The sequence below is a fragment of the Neomonachus schauinslandi genome, chromosome 9 (genome assembly GCF_002201575.2).
Source record: "Neomonachus schauinslandi chromosome 9, ASM220157v2, whole genome shotgun sequence".
Taxonomy (NCBI): Eukaryota; Metazoa; Chordata; class Mammalia; order Carnivora; family Phocidae; genus Neomonachus; species Neomonachus schauinslandi.
Window position 1 is genome coordinate 137,361,383 of NC_058411.1, and position 17,693 is coordinate 137,379,075.

General features: G+C 49.0%; 1 protein-coding gene across 3 annotated transcripts in view; it reads left to right on the forward strand.

Annotated features, from left to right (window-relative positions):
* Nucleotides 1-17,693, forward strand: part of ABHD2 (abhydrolase domain containing 2, acylglycerol lipase) — a 96,643-nt gene that overhangs the window by 60,940 nt on the left and 18,010 nt on the right. For all 3 annotated transcript variants that reach the window (XM_021680662.2, XM_021680663.2, XM_044917803.1), the window contains 2 exons: nucleotides 459-626; nucleotides 13,548-13,731. In XM_021680662.2, coding sequence (XP_021536337.1) covers nucleotides 459-626; nucleotides 13,548-13,731 — 352 coding nt within the window. The remainder of the gene's footprint in view (nucleotides 1-458; nucleotides 627-13,547; nucleotides 13,732-17,693) is intronic.

A 17,693-nucleotide genomic window follows, 5' to 3' on the forward strand; every position in this document is an offset into this window, starting at 1 on the left:
GGCTCAGGTCATGATCCCGGAGTCCTGGGATCGAGTCCCGCATCGGGCTCCCAGCTCAGCGGGGAGCCTGCTTCTCCCTCTGACCCTCTCCCCTCTCATGCTGTTTCTCTCTCTCTCTCTCTCAAATAAATTTTAAAAAAATATATTTAAAAAAATAAAAAATTGAGATTTAAATTGTTTTCATTTCATCTTTCTAGTAATTAATTTTTATCGCATTTTTCAAAATTATCTGTCCATGATCGGAAATTTTAACAACTGACCCTTCACCATAAATAGTTTGAGAGGCACTGATCGGGACAACTCCAGCCAGAAGGGAAAGATGCTTCTTCCCAGAGAATTGAGTAAAAAGATGTATGTCAGGTTCCCTCCTACTGTTTTCTAAGCCAGTGACGTGTCATCGTGGCCATTTATCATCACTACTCATCGGCTATGTTGGGATCTCTTTCTTCACCCTGTAGATGACGTTACCATGGTCATCTGCCCTGGAATTGCCAATCACAGCGAGAAGCAGTACATCCGCACCTTCGTCGACTATGCCCAGAAAAATGGCTACCGGTGCGCCGTGCTCAACCACCTGGGCGCCTTGCCCAACATTGAGCTGACCTCACCGCGCATGTTCACCTACGGTAAGTCCCAGCACGGCCAAGTGGAATCCCCCTTGCTGTTCTCACCACAAGTGTGCTGTTACTTCTGTCCTGCTTTACCTTTCTGAGTTCAGAATTTATGCCCATCTGGAGAGGCAGTGGGGCATGTGGTTATACCAGCAGCCAGGGTGTACTGGACGTTTATGATGCCATGCTTCACATCTGCCTTTCCGATGGGCCCCGGAGCTACCCCCAGCTCATCCTGCCTCCTGGACACAGAGAGTGAAAATCACAGGGGCAGGGCTCCCCCGAGGCCCCCTGCTGGTAGGTAGGTGTCAGAGCAGGGCCAGGAGCCCCATAGCCCATGCCCTGCACCACTGAGCGATCCTGACGCCCATTCCTCAGGACTCTTGTGACTGGCTGGCAAGGGTTGTGATGAGACACATGTGTGGCCGTGGGAAGGGAGTCTGGCACATCAACAACTCATTGAATTCCAAGTTCCTTGAAGAGAGGAACTGGATCTCATCTTGAGACAGATGCTTCTTGCCTTTAATTGAAGTCGTCCCGCATTGGCGAAGGCTCTGTCTTCCAGATTGCCCGTCCTTGATTCTTATTTAAATCTCCCTTCATATTATAGATGCACACATAAATAATAAACACATAAAATATGTGTTTGAATACGCACAAACACTGGGGTTGCTTATAACCAAATAAATTACTGTGCGTTTTAATGGGAAACAACTGAAAATTGCATCTACAATCTCACCATAACTATAATTTCCTATTTGTTTATCTTCCCATTCCTTCATCTGTGTGTACATAGTTTTTATTTAGGTGCAGAGTGTGTATATCTATGGTGACTTAATTTAAATAATCTTATATTCACTAACATAAAGGTGCGTAGTCACTACATTTAATCTTTTTAAGGGCCACGTTGCTGTTATTACTCTGTTATTGTTTATCTAACCATTCCTCTTTGTAGTCCATTTAGCTTATTTACAGTTTTTCAGCATTTTAAATAATGATGCTATAAATATCTTTCGCCTAGAATTTGTTTTTCTCTTTAATGACTACCTTGGGCCGAATTTCCAGGACTAGAATTTCAGAGTCAACATTTGGTATGCCTATTTGTCCATATTGTCAGATTGTCCTCCAGCAAGGTTGTTGCGGTTTATGCTGCTACTGGTGATGTGTAGGGTGCGGGTCGGGGAGCGTGAGCGGGGGCACCTGCTCTGTACCAGGCAGGCTGTCCTGCACCCTACTGCTTCTCCACACTCACTCCCACGACTAAAGACACCATGTTATACACTCTTCTGTTCAACAGTGCAGTTGGTGGCCTGAAGATCCAGATGTACAGACAACTCAGGAACAGGAGAAGAGTGAGCATGTGGGACACGGATCGGATCCAAAAGGCAGAAACAGGCAGAATCTTACAAAAATGAAAACAATGGGGAATGATTATAAGGTCCCACACTTGTATATAAAAATCCGTCTGCACAAGTTGAGGATAGGGAGGCATGGCTTGGCCTCACTCGGGACCCCAGGCAGAGACAGACTTGGGAGTGCTATCTAACTGCATGCACCATCTGCCAAAAACAAGACAAGAAATGCCACCGAGGGCACTTAACATGTGCCCAAACCAGTGCTGATGTCTTACACAGACATAATCCCTTTAATCTGCACAGCAACCAGTGGGACACTTAGTGAAATTGTGATGAAAAGGCAGACAGAGGCACAGAGAGGTTAAGTAATTGGGGCAAGACATAGGTCCAGTAAGCCAATAAGCAGGAGAGCTAAGAGAAGGGCCTGGATCTGGCTGCTCCAGGGTCCAGGATCATCTCAGAGCTAGTAGAAGCGCTGGGTGTGTGTGGTCCAGGTCCCCTGCCTCCAGGAGTGCCGTGCTAGGGGCCGTGGGGAAGGGACACTAGATTGGGAGACATTCACACACAAGCCGGGGGATTGGCTGAAGGAGCAGAGAAGAGTAGGCTCGGTGTGGCACAGAGACAGTCCCTGCCCCCCGCCCTGCCGCTGACTTAACCTCAGTTCCAGATTCTTCAACAGCCCCAAATGGGGGTTACAACTGTACAATTAAACGTGGGTTACTAAGGCCTTAGCAGGTAGCTGAGCACCTCACATATAGTAGCCATCCGTTAAATGTTCAGTTTATTCTTCAAATACTTGAAGATCTGTTCATGCAAGCGAGGGATTAGCCGTGCTCTCTGTGGTCCAGATAAATAAGATACGTTCCATCAGTAAATCATCACACCACAGGGTGATGGGTGAGGCCGCAGCAGAGGGGAACCAGCCTGTCTCTGTAGGGAAGCAGTGGTGTTGCGGAAGGAAGGATTCTTCCAGGAAGAGCATTTGAACTGGGTCCTCAGGGTCCCATGGGTTGGAGCTCCTAAACCGAAGGGAGCGGGCTCCGGGGGAGGACGGCGTGCATAGCTGCCTCTTAAAAGAGTGTGGTATGTCGGGGCTGGTGAGCTGAATCCCAACAAGGAGAATCCACGGGGCGAAGTCAGCCCGTCCAGGGAGAGCTCAGCCCCCCAAGGTTTTCAAAGTCAGTGAACTCTTTCCTTTCATTTGTTGTTACAGTTTGTTTCGTCAGAATTTTAGAAGTAAATGCTTATAGTTTGTTGTACTCCGGTAGTTTTCCAGAAAGGCGGATGACCTAGAAGATACGTTTCCTCTTCAGTTTTTAAAAAAACCTTCCTATTAGAGAAATGTTCAAAATATACAAAAGTAGAGAGAACAGTAAATGAGCACCATTCAGCCTCAACAGTTACTCAATTTATGGCCAATCTCGTTTCATCCACAACCCCCTTCCTGCCCTTTCCTTCCCTTTCGAAGATTATTTTGGAGCTTGTCCCGGAGAGCCCTTCCTTCCATCTGTGACTATTTTAGTGTATGATGCTAAGCTACGCAGACTCTTTGTAAACTGTTTTAGTTCGCTAGGACTGCCCTCACAAAATACCACCATCTGGGTGGCCCAAACTACAGACATTTATCTTCTCACAGTTCCGGAGGCCGGGAGTTCAAGTTCAAGGTGTGGGCAGGCTTGGTTTCTTCTGAGCTTCTCTCCCAGGCTTGTAGGTGACTGTCTTCTTGTCTTGTGCATCCGTGTGTGTGTGTGTGTGTGTCTCCCTCTGTCTGTGTCCTACTCTCCTCTTCTTACAAAGACACCAATCAGGTTGGATTAGAGCACCCTAATGACCCTGTTTTAACTTAATTATTTCTCTAAAGGCCCTTTCTCCAAATACATTCATATTCTGAGGCAGCCGGGGCTAGGACTTCAACATACGAATTGGGGAGGACACGGTTCAGCTCATAAAAGAACATAAGCACAATGCCACCATCACACCTGAGACTCCAGCATTCCTTAATAGCAGTTCAGTTTCCCCAACTGACTTCTTTCTTTGTACTGGATTCAGGATCCAAATCAGTTCCATACGTTGCAGTTCGGGGATAGGTTTCTTAAGCCTCTTTTATTTTGTTATTATTTTTAGTATTACTGTCCCTCCCTCTTTCTTCCCTTCCTCTATTTTTCAGTGGAAAAGGTAAAAGAAAGCAGAGCCATCTTAAGCCCCTTCTGAATCTCCTTCCCTTCACTTTTCATAGAACCCCAACCACGTTGGCCTCGTCCGTGTGGGAGGACTGGGTGTGACATTAAGGGGGCTCGGGTTCCCAGGACATGCAGCACGTCCGCCGACACCAGGCACCGGCCTGAGGGCTGCCGATCATAGGTCTGCCCCAGCTCTGTCTGGACGGCTCTTCTCTGGTCTTGACTTAGCTTCTTCTTGTCGTTTGGGTCTCAGCTAAGATGTCACCTTCTTGGAAGGTCCTTGTCCCCTGCCCTCACCCCCCATTCTCTAATCCCCGGTCTCCCCGAGTCCATTCCATGGGAGCCAGTGGCGTTTGTGCCCAGAAAACTGCTCAGCCCTTAGAAGGTGCTCGCTGCATCAGTGCTGACTGGGGACGGAGGTGAGGGCCGTGATATGACTGTCTGTAAGATGATCTTGGCAAACCACGTCTCAAACCCATGCCCCTGATGGTCATAAGAGCCTTCCCTTGTGCAAGCCACGCTGCTCTTGAGCAGATGGTGGGCTATCAAGTCACCGCGGACACCTCTTTATGGCCATTGGAGACTGATCTTGACCAGAGGAAAACTACAGAGGGTTTTAACAGGAAGCCTTCCATTCTTCTTTTCCTGTTACATGACCCCCCTCAGATCTCTCCGAGAACATCGTAGAGGACCTTTCCCCACGTATCAGACTGACTGTTCCAGACCACATAAGCACCAGTCACTTGCCATTGGACGTCTTGGCTGATGTGATTAGAAATTGTGAAAAACAGATATCTCGCAAACAGAAGACTTTCACATTCTCGTGACTTAGAGTCCTTCATGCTGCCTTTGAAGGATGAAGTCATTAAGGAAAATCCTGCATGACAGCAGTTCCCATGTAGCTCACACTGACTGACGAGGGCCAGGGCACGCTGAGCATGTGCATGAGCTGCTTCGCCTGAACCCCGCTGACATCCGGAGGTGGGTGCTAATGTCCCCACTCCACAGGCTTGCCCGGGGTCCCACCACTCGTAAGTGACAGAACCAGGCTTCAGACTATGTGGTTCTCAACCCCAGTCAGCAGCAGCTCTGGGGTGGTGCACATTTCCTATGCAGGATATTGTTCATGAGGACTAGACAGGAGCAGGGAGGCAGCTGAGCATTTCAAAAGAATTTTCCCCCACTTTGGTGACAGTGGTCATTACTGTTTATATGACTAACGTTTGTTGTGGGGCGGGCACTGTTCTGAGTACTTGATAGGATGTATTAAATGAGCCATTGCCCTTTTACAGATGAGGAACCCGAGGCCCAGCGAGGTTGCGCAACTTGCTCCAGATCACAAAGCTGATGAGCAGGTGGCCCAGGTTTCCCACCCAGACAGTCGAGTCCTGAAGCTCGTGCTTTTGAACAACGGGCTACATCGCCTCTCTATGTGACAGACCGAATCCTGCTGACACTTCTCAGGAGCAAGGAGAGAGTTCCCACCCACTCAGACACATTTTAGGTTGAAGGCAAAAGTGTATCCGGGAGCTTCTCAGAGCCATAGCAGTGGGCCTGGTGGGTTCGGGCTCTGCTCTTTTGTTCATCCAGCATCCGAGGGACATTCGTGGGGCCAGCCCCTGTGAGGAGAACACAGGGGGCGTGCAGAGTACCTGCCGCCTTGATGCTCCCAGGCTGCTTGAGGAGCTGCTTGCCATGGGATGGGGAGGTGGGGAGCACACTCAGAATCAGTGTGAGTTTCTTGGCTGTGTTTGTCTAAAAAGAACGTTGACCAGACCTTGTCCTTTTCAAGAACAGGGACCAGATTTTGGTTTTCAATTCTTATGTGATTTTTTTACATTCGTCTCCTGCAGGTGGTATATCGCTTAGAGACGCTCAGGAAATGTCCGCATAAGGAAAGAGCCTGTGTTTTAGAGTCCAGCAGATGGGGGTTTGCACACCTAGTTCCCCCAGGTTGTTGAGAAAGTTAGCATTAATATAAAAGTGTGTAGCACGGAGTCCAGCAAGTAGCAGTAAATAGCAATGACTTTTTCTGTTTTCCGCTCTGTGTTTTCCGGGAACCGGCTTAGAGGAGAAAAGGCAGACGTTGACGTGAACAGCCAGATGATCTTGCCTCTGCCTCAACCTCATGCAGTTGAGCGCATGTGAACTTTTGCAAGGACCCGTTGAGAAGCTGTGCTTGCCAAGCAGAGAACTCTCTCTGGCTTGAGTGTGCTCTAAGTTATGAACTCCATACAGAGACAGCCAGGCCCTGGCGGTGACCTTGAAGGACGCAGTTCGTGCTTTCTGACTGCCTTGCCCCCCAGGGCTGGGCCTGGGGCTGGGGTCAGCCACCTCCAACTCAATGCTGCTGGCTGCTGGCTACACAGCCAGCTCTGACAGTCACTATGGGCGAGTTGTTTTTATTTTACCAATGCTCTTTTCGCTGTATTTCAGCCTTCTAAAAATTCGTTCATTCTTAAAAATTTTTTTTTCACCACTTGCTGCAGTATAGTTTGTATATATATATATATATATATATCTTTTTTTTTTTGAGAGAGAGAGCGAGCGAGCAGGGGGAAGGCACAGAAGGAGAGGGAGAAAGAGAGAATCTTAATCAGGCTCCACACCCAGCATGGAGCCCAACGCAGGGCTCAATCTCACGACCCTGAGATCATGACCTGAGCCGAAATCAAGAGTTGGATGCTTCACCGGCTGAGCCATCCAGGCGCCCCTATAGTTCATATATTTTTTAAGCTAGAAAATATTAAATATTTCTTTTGTGATGAATTAAATTGGATTAAATGAAATGACATTAGCTGATCTGACCATAAAATAAAATGTGAAACCATTAGGATGACAAGAGTGGAACCCACAAGAGTGAAATTTTTCAGTCTTTTAAATTTCTTATTGAGCTTGGGTACTGTACCAGATCAGACCAAGTACACAACCCTATCACGTGGATGAGAAATAAATAACACTTAAGGGGCACCTGGGTGCCTCAGATGGTTAAGCGTCTGCCTTTGGCTCAGGTCATGATCCCGGGGTCCTGGGATCGAGCCCCGCATCGAGCTCCCTGCTCAGGGGGAAGCCTGCTTCTCCCTCTCCCCTCCCCTTGCTTGTGTTCTCTCTCTGTCTCTCTCTCTGTCAAATAAATAAAATCTTTAATAAAATAAAACAAATAAATAACACTTAAAAATGGTAGAAGAAGTAGAAGTCTTGAAGATTTTTTTGAAGTGTACTTATTCTAAAGAGCCTAATCTTTTTTTTTTTAGATTTATTTTATTTATTTGACAGAGAGAGACATAGCAAGAGAGGGAACACAAGCAGGGGGAGTGGGAGAGGGAGAAGCAGGCTTCCCGCCGAGCAGGGAGCCCGAAGCAGGGCTCGATCCCAGGACCCTGGGATCATGACCTGAGCTGAAGGCAGCCGCTTAACCAACTGAGCCACCCAGGCGCCCCATCTTTAATGGAAATACTATAGCAGTGGACATGTTGGCTGACTGTTTGTTGACTGAATTGATTTTCTAGCCCAGACACTGTTTGGAATATAAGTATTTTTGTCATTGGTAATGCAGGAGACCGGTAAATTAAGGAAGCATTTTGTTTCATCTTTCTGTCTTTGGCTAAATGCCTTATCCTAATCGTCCAGGATTCATGTTCAGAGTAGAGTACAGCTGCGTCCAGTCCACCAGCCAAGGAAAGAACTGGAAACCAGCATCATCCAGCTGTGGTTATTCTGACCTCCGTTTCAAAGATTGCTCTTGAAACTGAGCCAGGTGACAAAGAGACCGTGAGTCCGATCTTGAGGATAAGAGAGAAAATTGAGGATTTTTAAAGTCACTTCTGTATCAGGTGAAAGGAATAAAAACAGCCTGGCATTGGCCCCGACAAGGTGAACAAGTCCTGAGGTCACAAGCCTCTGACCGAACACCGAGCTGGGGCATTGTGACCTTGAACATGGTCTCAAAGATTTAATTGCCTTCCCTAGGGGTTTATACACAGAAGTGGGACCTTCCCTTATTTCTAAAATCCCCCTTGAGGGCGCCTGGGTGGCTCAGTTGGTTAAGCGACTGCCTTCGGCTCAGGTCATGATCCTGGAGTCCCTGGATCGAGTCCCGCATCGGGCTCCCTGCTCGGCAGGGAGTCTGCTTCTCCCTCTCCCACTCCCCCTGCTTGTGTTCCCTCTCTCGCTGTGTCTTTCTCTGTCAAATAAATAAATAAAAAAAAATAAAATAAAATAAAAAAAATAAAATCCCCCTTGAATTTCTGGCATCAGACGTCAAGCTGAGAAGAGGTGTCTGAAATCCCAGCACTGTCTTCTGTGGCTTGGAGGAGGAATTCTGTAATGTCCAGCTGAGTTTAATACTGGAAATTTTGTTTTGTAAACTCTTTTGGAACCACAAGGGAAGGCCAGAAAACTTTGCCTTGCTCAGAAGGCAGCATGTCAGTCTTAGAAGGGAGGGAGGTCCTGTACCTGGGGCGACCCCATAATTTAACATCCCAACTGCATTACTTTTGAGAGTGAAAGAGAACCTTACTAATGACTGCGTCAGAATGACAAACTCCAGGACTCTCCCAGGCAAACTAGGATGTACAGCTACCCTACTTAGCACGCTGTAGAGATCACCCAGGATCCAAGACATCTTGCCGTAAGGAGGTGCAAACAGCAATTTTTAAGGAACTTCTATTTTGTTTTTATACTGCTCAATCAATCTGAAGAACTTTGATCAGATCATGAACATAGATGTTTTGATAAGCTTCTCATATCTACCATTTTAATTGATGCAGACTCAATTTTGAGTCGTATTCATGATTCCAGATTGACAACCACAAGTCGCATGGCCTCTACAACACTTGAGTGTTGTGATGGCAGGACACGGTGGGAAGAGGAGGAAGGAGGAGATGGGTGAAGGGAGAGAGAACGTGACAGTGAAGGTGGTGAATTTGCAGAAGCTCAAGCATCTTGGTAAACCATCTGGCGAGATCATATGCTGGGAGTCACTGCGCGTTGAGATGGTGCCAAGGGGCCAACGTTAGGGAATGTGGGGGGGAGGCAGTTAAATATCCAGAGTAGAACTGTGGAGAAGCAGATTCTGGCTTCCAGCATCAGATCTGGATACTTAACCCGAAGAGGGCGGGGTTAGGTAATTCTGTACGTGCGCAAACGTAGCTAAAAGCGCTCGTTTGTGAAAATCCGTTTCAGAGATAAGGACGAGCCCAGCTCATCTACTGCACAAAGAGGGCTCTCGCTTTATTCCTGCAGCTGTTCTCCTCCTGAGTGACTCAGCAGTGCGGTGGCTTTCACAGCTCTGAGAAACGACAGGGCCTGCTGGCCCCCAGACGCCCGCCGGGAGCCACCTCGTTAGCCTGTCCAGATCATTCTCTTGGCTTACACTTAGTGGGAAAGATATTGAGCTACTTCTTTCCTGTCTGCAGCACAGTCACCACACTCAGACTGGCCAGTGTCATGTGCTTCCGTGCCAGGGGATTCAAACCTCCTCCTTACACTGCCAACACGTGTGACACACCCACCACGTTCCCGGCCCAGGCCTGGCATGGGAAACATAGAGATGACTCAGAGTCTCCATCCACAAGGAGCACCGAGTCTGCATCCCCGTATTCGAGCCCACTTAGTCACGTTAGCGCCACTGGGAACTGGCTTTCATGAAAGTAGCTCTCGGGTAGCCTTAGCCTTATTTTTCTTGAGGGGTGTGAGGCTGAAGAAAAGGTCTTTCCTGTTCTCAGCAGGTTGCCTTTCCAAGATGGCCCTGTGGTACGCATCTCTTCAAAGCCAGGTTAGCGTCTCATGTTTCGTCTTGCCTTTAAAAGCTGCTGCAAGATTAGATACCCAAATCTTGTTACCGGTGCTAATCCCGTAAGGATTAAATACCCAGAGCCTCATTAAAATCCTCCTCATATGAAATAACAGATCGCAGTAGCTTTTAGTAGAACAGTCCAGGGAGCGGCTCCCAGCCACTGAGAGTGTCTGGTAAACTCTCATCAGGTGGAAATCCCAGGAGGACCCAGCACCTAGCAGAAGGCGGATCCTGGCGCTGGGCAAACACCAAAGCCTTGCCTGGGAGAGCAGCTCTTCACACAACACCCAACAGCTTGTCCAGCGTTAGGCAGAGCTGGCCCTTTACCCAGATCAGGTATATTTGGAGTTAATTAAATTGAGGCTCCCCAGGTGCCTACACGATTAGCTGTAATTGCTCCCCAGTAGTGTAGCAAATCTGAGTTTTGTAACTGCCCCAGTGACATCTGAACATCTGCTCTAGGCCTCAAATAATTAGTCTCAAACCTGAGTACAGACAGACGGGTCCAGGAGCGCCCGGCTGGCTCATTCGGTGGAGCACATGACTCTTAATCTCAGGGTTGTGAGTTTGAGCCCCATGCTGGGTGTAAAGATTGCAGAAATAAATCAAACTTAAAAAAAAAAATTTTTTTTTAAATACTATTTAAAAAAAAAAAAAAAGACCGGTCTAAGAGGAATCAGGTGATGAGAAAGCAAAGACTTTTAATAATGAAAAAATAAATCCCTGCAGTACTATTACTTGTGTCGCTTTGTGTTATGAGGCAAAGGACTTGGGTTTGGGGTTAGATGTGGATCCAAAGTCCTGCGCTTCCCGCCCGCTCACTGTGTGAGGTCGGGCAAGTCATTCCATCCCTTTGGATCTGCTTCCTCCGCTGTGTTTACGTTCCCAGGACAGGGCCTGGGGCACAGTGCACCCAGGCTTTCGTCCCTTCATTTAGGTGGTACTGACCCAGTGGCCACCCTGCACCTGGCCCCACAGATGCAGTGGGGAACAAGACCGAGCATGTCTTTACTGTACGGAGCACATCACCTAGTAGAGGTTCCTTCCATATTAGAACAAAACATAGAGTTATAAATAGCCAAGGGATGAATGAAATTAGGCAGAACCCCAAGGAAATAGTGGAAAAGTGAGGATTTTAGTAACAATTTAAAATAAGTCCCTTGATACCCTTTCTGAGGCGAGCAAATGATGTTCCCATCATTAGCTGCACAAACCTCTTCTCCAGCATGAGGGACATGCTGGGTGTCTGGAGCCTAGCTGAAACTGGCCTAAAGGGACTTAAACATATTTTTTTAATTCTTTATTTTCGCCGGGCTTTTTAACTAGCTGGAATTTTATTGAAAAACTGGTGTCTGTACATAATAAAACCATTCCAGGGGGGCGTTTGGTGGATCTGGAGGAGGTGTCTGATTGTGTAGAAACCTGGCTTTGAGGAGATACTCGGAAAGCTGCTACCAGGCCAACAGCCCTGCTGCGGAAACTTCCAAAAGGTGGAGTAGCGCCTCCCTGTGGGAAGGTCGCTTACTGCAGGCGGACAGGAAAGGAGGTCTGTGAAGGGCTGGCCCCCAGGCAGAGAGTAGCTCCAGAAACACCTTTCCCAGATTGTCGGAGCCAGAGCGTTCCCCGTTCCTACATCAGTGGTTCTCAGCCCTGGCTGCACTTCGAAGGCACCTGGAGATCTGGTAAAAGACCAGGCCCCACACCCAGACAATTCGGATTCAATGAGCCGGTGGCGGGGGTGGGGGTGGGAGGGCAGGCATTAGGTATTGGTGTTTTACAAGATCCCTGGGTGATTTTAATGGGCGTCAGATCAATGCAATTGGATTGAAGAACAGTGTTTTGGAGAAAAATCTAGAAACCTAGATTAGCCTTTTTGACTGTTAAGCTACAATGACTTGTTTCAAGTAATTTAAACCATGGTTTACATGGTTTGGGCAGTGTTTACATGGGTGTAAGCGTGTACAAATTCATTGTGCACTCTCCTGAGTGTTATGTCATGCCTTGTCAAATAAAAATTAAAAAGAACAGGGCAGGGGCGCCTGGCCGGCTCAGTCGGTGGAGCGTGCAATACTTGATCTCAGGGTCGTGAGTTCGAGCCCCACGTTGAGGGTAGAGAGGACTTAAAAAAAAAAAAAAAAGAATAGGGCAGATTTCTGTGTATTGTTATACAGTGGCTTCCAAGACATATTGTTAAAAAAAGAAGAAGTAAACAAGGTGCTAAATCTGTGTGCTACCACTGACATTTTTTCAAAGAATATGAGAAATTACCAGTTACCACATCTCTAATGTTACTTGAATTTTGTGCCATATGCATGTTTTACCTATTCAAAAAATATAGGTTCCTGGGCCTGGCCCCCATCTTACTAAATCAGCTCGTCTGGGGGTGAAGCCCGGGGCTGCCCATGTCCAGTGTCCTCCCAGGTGATCCTCTACCCACTGTAGTTTGAGAACCGCCCCCCAACCTGGGGTTGTGCTGGCCCGCCTGAGGCTGTGTCCCTCCATGAAAGGAAGCTGTAAGAGGCGCTTGCCCGAGGCTCAAAAGGCAGCATCCCCCATGGCTTGCTGGTTAGGGAAGAAGCTGTTCAACTCTCATGAGGGACGGCCAGACCTCTGAGCCCCTGCCAAGGTCGGCAGCCTGTTTCCACTGTAAACCCAGTCTCCTCATTGCCGGTCTGTCGTGTGCGTGTGTCTTGCCAACATCCGTAACTTTCCCTGTTAGGTTTTACTTTAAGTTGGCTCCCCGAGGAGCCTGGGGTCGGGTCTCAGAAGGATGTGACAAATCCCTTCACCCGCGGATGGCACTAACCTCCTCCTCTTAGCAAAGCTGCGGAGAGAACACGGCTTCGCAGGCTTCCCAGTGGGACCAACTGAGATCATGCCTCCCAGACAAACAAGGCCCTCTCCGCACAGAGGTCTCCCCTGTGTGTTTCTCAATGAGCCTGCCTCCCTCGGCACTCTGTCCTTACGTCACCAAGGACATTTTATCCTAATCCTGTAGAGCATCCTGGCCGTCCCTCCAGACTGAAGTTTGTCTTTCCTTCCTTCCCCCACGCCGACAAGAAGTTCCCGTAAATAACATCCGCTTGGTTCTTTTCTTGACACCATGAGTCATTGTACACATGGGTATAGCATCCTGTTCTGTAGCCGAAGAAGCTAATCCCAAAGGGTTTTGTGGTTGCTTCTGTATCTGTGTGCGAACGACTGTGCTCACGACGCCCTGGATATCTGTTTTCATTTCCATGTGCCTCTAGACAGGTTTTTCCACAACCCACCTTCAGAGAGTGTTGCACATCTGTGTGATACATGGTCCCTCCCCTCATGGGCACCACTGAGGTTGGGTCTCCTCTTATACAGAGGAGCATCTGGAAACTTCTCTCCAGGTAGCCAAAGAGAAGTGTTTATGCCTGTCTGTGTTTATGCCTCCCTCCCTCCCTCTCTCTCCATACACACCCACACCCATCCACACCCACCCCCCACCCCCCCACACACACTTCTCTCTCTGTTAGCATCTTGGCACGCACTCAGGAACCCTCCAGCTCTCTCTCCAGGGCAGTCATTTTGTTGCTCCTAAAATGACTGAGTGGTCTTACCTCTCTGCCCACAGGCTGCACCTGGGAATTTGGAGCCATGGTAAACTACATCAAGAAGACGTATCCCCAGACCCAGCTGGTCGTCGTGGGCTTCAGCCTGGGTGGTAACATCGTGTGTAAATACTTGGGGGAGACTCAGGCAAACCAAGAGAAGGTCCTGTGCTGCGTCAGCGTGTGCCAGGGGTACAGTGCTCTGAGGTGAGTGACGTCCGCGCCCCACCTCTCCCCTCCCTCGGGTTTTTGTTGAGATGCCCCGGGACACCAGCACACATCTGTGAAGACCAGAGGAAACGCGGTGGCAGACCGAGCAGAAGTGTGTGGGTCCTGGAGTCACCCTGTCTTGCTTTCACGTCATACACTGGAGCTGTCTTACCAGACTCCTTAAGGCCGATCTGCAGCTATATTTGGGGATCAGGTCTGTAACTGAATAAGCCAAAGGCCCCCATAACAGCTGCGGTTTCCCTATGGAGTCTCTGTGAGGTGACTTAACCTGTTCATGCTCCAGGAGTTTTGTAGGACCGTGGGTTTATGGAAGAACTCAAGAGCCAGAATCTGAGAGCTGGGCCTTATGATGGCAGAGCCCTCCTGCCTATGGGAGCGTTGAGTCTCAGATGGCATGGGGAAGGGGTCTCTCGAAACCACTTAATCTGTGCCCTCACCTTCAAGTGTCCATCTCTCATAGACATCCCAGACATTACCACAAAGGAGATGACCTGGCCGATAAAGGTTTACCTCGCCCCTTAGTCTCCTGCCAGCAGAGCCCCACAGGATGAGCCCTAGGAGGGCATTATCGGCTCTGCCTCCTCATCGAGAACAGTGTTGTCCCAGATCTCTCGAGAGTCACCACACACACACACACACACACACACACACACACACACACCCCTTCATTCACACACACCTCTCCAGACTCTTCAAATGCATTCACATTTTTACCCGTACTCCCACTTCACGATAATGTCTTCTATATTTCAAATGGGTATGACCAGTTATTAAAGATCTCTTGAAGAATCCAGAATTGCATAAGAAAGTAAAGAAAGTCTCCCTTATTGAACCAACCTAATGCCAAACAGTCCTTACAGTTAATAAGTGATTCCTGCCCCTTTTTGCCTCACCTATATCTCTCTCTGTAGAGTTTCAACCTCTTTCAGCATTTTCTGAGAGCTAGAGGCTGCCTGTTAGTTCCAGAAATATATATTACTGGAATTTGAAGCCAGCACGTCCAAAGGGCAAATGCGGGCCCAGAATTCAGGCTCTGCCCGTGAGGCATCAAGCTGGCCCAAAAGGAGGATTTAAATGTGCCCAAAAGAAGACTTGAAACACATCCCCGATGGAGCCTTTCCTGGGTTCCGGTTTTCCTCACCTGCACTATGGGGATGATAGTAATGCTAAGTAGTGCCCACCTCAGCGCTGTGGTGAGCATCAAAGCAGCGAATGCGTAGGCAGGACAGGCGTGTAGGAAGTAAGTCGGTGACCGGTAATGATCCTCAGTCTCTGTGATACAAGAAGTGTAGGTTAGGCCAGTGGGTCACAAAGACCAGTCTGGTGAACTGGTGACTGTTTGACTTCATTAAAAATCACTTGGGGGATCATCTTAGAAATAAATTCAGTTTCTTGGGCCCCAGCCCTGGAGATTCGGACTCAAGAATCTGGGGCATGGGCCCAGGAATCTGCATTTGGACGCATTTCACAGGTCACTCCTATTATGTAGCCACATTTAGCAGCCAGTGGGCCTGGGGACCTCAGTGGCCCCTCCAGCTCTGCTGTCACCGGACGAGGTTGGTCCCCTCATCCTCCTGCTGGGAATCCTCCCCTTCAGTCGCCTCTGTGCTCTGGAGAGTCAGCTGAAAGGACTCGTCCCTTTATCTTGGCTTGACTAGAAATATCCAATTCCCAGTTCGTAGCCATTATGTAACCGGGGTTAACCGAAGTCCCACCGTGCCCAGTCGCTGGGAGAGTAAAGGGCCTACCGCAGGATTCAGGGGAGCAGGGCCTGGCATGAGACCCTGCCTGCTCTCACCTGACGAATGGCCCAGTTTTCAGCAAGCCTGCTATCACCTGTAAAATTGGAATCGCTCGGGTCCCTTCCTAAACCCAGTGGTGTGAAATCACTGTGAGCACGGACTTTGTGTTCAGAGAGCACAGCACTTGATAAGTAGGAGGATGCGGGACCAGTTTGTTTTCTTCCCGCACCCCCCCCAAAGCCCAAAATCTTAAGTGACAGCAGCTGCATTTCATTTTGCTGCACGAGCGCCACCTGCCGTTGGCAAGAGAAGGTGAAATGCGTGTTTGGTGAACTCCGGGTGGGAAACAGGGATTCTAGAGTCTGTGAGGCGCTGTCCCCACCACCCCTCTTTGAGACCTCCGAGATCTTCAGACTCCTGATTACCTACTGTCACATCAACCTCGTCCACTGAGGAGAGAAAGAGGCAGCTTTGTCCCCCGACACACTGGAAGGGGTGGGCCCTGGGTATGTGGGCACTGCCCAGGGCTCAGGTGCCCTCAACAGCGTAACCAGACCTACTCACTGAAGGACAGTGCCTTACTTTAAACCAGTGTCACCTTTTTTTCCTGCCAAGGCTTGAGGGCGATGAGCCTTTTCAGCACTGGGATGTGGCAGCCATGCTTCGTTTACGCCGAGGCGGAGCAGGGAGGGCTCACCTGCCTCAGCAGGGGCCGCACGGGAGTCCATGCCACTGGTAAATCTCGCCTAGTTGAGTCCTGGGAACCGCTTGTCAGTGACCCGTCCCCTCCCGCTGGCTTCTCACCCCAGAGCCGACCTGAGGCCCAGAAGCCAGCGCCCGCTTGCCGTAGTTAGCAAAGCCTCGCTGCCGCTAGAGAAGCCCATGTTTGTGATGTGCTGAGCCACCGAAAGGGGGGGCACAGGTCCCCCAGACTTAGCCGCCTTCCCTCAGCACAAACTGCTGCCCGCTAGTCCTGGAAATGTGTGTGGTCAGACTCAGCCTAACTCTGGGTGAATTCATCATCTGAAACTTTGTTATGAAGACTTTTGATTATAAATTCGTCCAGTGAGTGGTGACCAGACAGGAGTGTGAGAGGGAAAAGAAGTGGTACCAGAAGATGACCTGCAGATGAGTCATCCCGTGACTCATTTGGTTCATTCAGCTAGACACCCTTCTGGATAATGGGGACACAGCCGCGAACAAGACAGAAAAATTCCCTGCCCTCATGGGGCTTAAAGAAAAGGGAAGGAAAGCTTTTTTTGGACCGGTTTGAGGTAAAATCAATTCTTCATTCCTAAGGAAGCCCTCAACAATCTTGCATTGCAGAATCTGCCAGCTATAGGAGATAGTCTGCGTCTGAGGACCTCACAGCACTTCCCGTCTATAGAATGATGTTTGCAAAGCAGCAAACCAAGTACATGTCACTAATAGATTACACACTAGGTGGGGCGCCTGTGGGGCTCAGTCTGTTGAGATTTTACTCACGATTTCAGCTCAGGTCCTGATCTCAGGGTCATGGGGTCGAGCCCCACATCTGGCTCTACACTCAGTGTGGCGTCTGTTTGGGATTCTCCCTCTTCCTCTCCCTCTGCCACTCCCCTTCGCTCTCTAATAAACAACTAAATAAATCTTTAAGTAAAATAAAATATTACACACTAGGCATATGGTGCTGAGAAAGTCCTCAGTCCAGTGGGGAGGGATTTGGGAAGGAGGTGAGGGTAGAGAGGTCAGTGGGGTAGGACCCAGGCGGGGAGGAAGAGGGGGACCCTTCGAGGGCAATGGAGAAGTTACCAGATCTCCCTACATCTAGTCCTCCTCCTGGCTGAGTGGGTGTCTGAGCACCGCTGGGTCTTAGCATGGTGTTTTTAAGCAGGCTTTCCTGCTGCAGAGAAGGCCAGGCCCCACGTTTCTGGCCAAATGGTGTGTATATTCTTTCTTTGGCTCTGAATGGGCGACTCCAGACTGTGGATGCATTTATGACAGGAGCAAGGGGCAAGGGCTGCCATTCATACAGTCCTTCTATCCAGTTACCCCTTCATCAAACCTGTGTTTACAGTGGAAGAGCTGTATGACAGTTCTGGCAATCCGTGATTTTGTATCAGAGCCAAGCGAAGGGGGAGAATCCGCTGAGTTTAGACAAAACTCTGTGGGCAGAACTCCAACCTAGGACACAGCTTGGCTTTTCCACCAGTGGGC